At 37.8% G+C, this 2,303-nt stretch overlaps 1 protein-coding gene across 1 annotated transcript; it reads left to right on the top strand.

Moving 5' to 3' along the window:
- Positions 1 to 281: 281 nt before the first annotated feature.
- On the top strand, positions 282 to 1,004 carry LOC131066582 (dirigent protein 2). Its single transcript, XM_058001386.2, has one exon. The coding sequence runs from the start codon at positions 321 to 323 to the stop codon at positions 834 to 836; it is 516 nt and encodes a 171-aa protein (XP_057857369.1). The 5' UTR covers positions 282 to 320; the 3' UTR covers positions 837 to 1,004.
- Positions 1,005 to 2,303: the final 1,299 nt, after the last annotated feature.

Here is a 2,303-nt window from a genome sequence, read left to right on the forward strand (position 1 = left end):
TACAAATTAGAAAGGAGGCCGGAGTGATTAATTTCCTCTTCACTAATTAAGAAATCATCACCTAATTAAAAAACTTACTATAAATTATGACCTAATTTGCAAACTTACGATATATGGCAAAGAAACAAGAAAAAGCATCTCGAATAGAGAGAGGAAGGTCGCAAAATTGACTATTTGTCACTACTGGAACAAAACTAACTAGCCGTTATCCGCCTTTTTGTTTTTTTTACCAAGAAACGTTTGGTAAATGCACTATAAAACAGCGTAGATGAGCTGCTAAAGGCAAGCATACGGAGATAGTTTTTTCCCTGGCACGTAGAATGGCTTCTTACATGATGTTTTCCCTCTTGCTTGTGTTCATTTCAATCGGTACTGGAAGTGGGAGCGAAATTACTGAAACCCACATGGTTTTCTACGTACACGACACCTTCACTGGAAAGAATGCAACAGCAATGATAGCGGCAGGAGTGAATGGGTCTTCTACAAATGTCGCCAAATTTGGAGCTACTGTGGTGGTGGACGACCTTGTTACTGAGCAACGACAAAAGGACTCTAAAATGCTTGGCAAAGCCAAAGGAGCATATATCAATGCAGATGCGAGTGGAGTTAATGCTGCTGCCTCACTCCTATGGACTATTGCTTTTGAGGCTGCTGATGACAGTTATGACTCACTTCAGCTGCAGGGAGTAGATAGTTTCTTTAGGTCCCCCCGGGAAGTATCTGTAGTTGGAGGCACTGGAAAATATAGGTTTGCCCGTGGTTATGCCGTTGTCAGTACTGAATATTTTGATGGTATGGATAGTGTTCTTAAATTTGAAGTTACAACCCGGGCATAGAGGATTTTTGAGAGACAATTGATGCAGTCATGGTTGTGAGAGTGTTTTTTTTTCAGTAACTTAGTTAATGAATAATGGATTTATAAGAAGAGTTTTGATGCAAGGGTGGTTGTAAAGCACATAGAGCTATTGCATGGTTGAAATAATGATCTTTGATATTTGTGTGAATGTGTCTTTAATTTTGATTGAATTATGGATTTATTTTTTACTTTGTAGCAAGAATCTCACGTTTTGGTAGATAGAGAGAAACTAAAATTGTCTTCTTAAACTCTTCATACTATTTATTTCTTATAGTTTTTTCTAATTCTATTAACTAAAACCTCTTTAAACTCCTCTTTTTCACGTTGCATTATTTAGTTTTTACATTTCATCTCTGCACTACTTGCATCTTACTCATCTTGATAATACTAATACAACTTCAACATTTATCAACACTGGTGACCATGCCAAACCAATTTCAGATGAGGCTGGGAATAGCCCTAATTGAAATCATTTTCAGGCATTCCACAGACGAGGTGTATTTGGGCCCGCGTGCATCTCCTGATTGGACTGATGATAAAAGAGTCACGGACGCTATTGAGCGTTTCGGGTCTCCCTTGAAACAGATCGAGAAAAACATTATCGAAAGAAATAGTGACCAAAGATTGAAGAACAGATCAGGGCCGGCAGATGTTCCCCATACTTTTCTTTATCGAAACACTTTTTATAAAAGTGATAAAGGAGGACTCACAGGGAAACTGGAACACCTGATCTTGTATACAGCTAATACAACCTTAAATTATTCCATTTTTTCTTTAATATCTAGTTGGATAGATCGGAGAATTATAAATGAGACATGATTGTATGACAATATTCCTGGTATTCTTTAGTTGCACGAAGGTAATGAGGGCTATGGAAGGAAGGAAAATCACCAATTTCAAATCCATTTCCTTTGTGAGAAGTTGTAAGTTTAACCATTATGTTTTACTTAGAGGGAAATAAGGTTTTGTTATTCAATATAGATGTGTTTATAAGGTTTATTATAGTGGGCTCTTAATAAGTGTTTTTGAGTCAATTGCCATGTTTTAATTACAAAAATAGACCCCCAAGGTCTATACCCTTGAAGTGGATATCTATTGGATGTGCAATAAAGGCCCTAGGACTTGTTTTCACTCTCCAAAAGTGCTAATTAAGATGAGTGACGAATTTGGAGGATATATGAGTTGAGGGTACCCACCCCACCACCCATAGCTCATTTATGAGGGAAGACTTGGAGAATGGGGTGTCCTAATTGTTGTGCCCTCTTAAATGAGGAAAAGACTGCATAGAGGAGAGGATGGGAAGGTGACAAGTGTCACCTCTCCATCCAAGTTTTCCAAATTGATCTCCCTTATATTGGGTTTGTGAAGAAAGAATAGGTTGTTACGCACATCTCCATTTTGCATAATTTTTGTAGGTTTTGGAGAAAGGAGGAGAGATTGGAGAGGA

The sequence above is a fragment of the Cryptomeria japonica genome, chromosome 10 (genome assembly GCF_030272615.1).
Source record: "Cryptomeria japonica chromosome 10, Sugi_1.0, whole genome shotgun sequence".
NCBI classification, from domain to species: Eukaryota; Viridiplantae; Streptophyta; class Pinopsida; order Cupressales; family Cupressaceae; genus Cryptomeria; species Cryptomeria japonica.

Excerpts from the sequence above, each read along its gene's own strand:
- LOC131066582 (XM_058001386.2), top strand. The coding sequence starts at position 321 with ATGGCTTCTTACATGATGTTTTCCCTCTTGCTTGTGTTCATTTCAATC.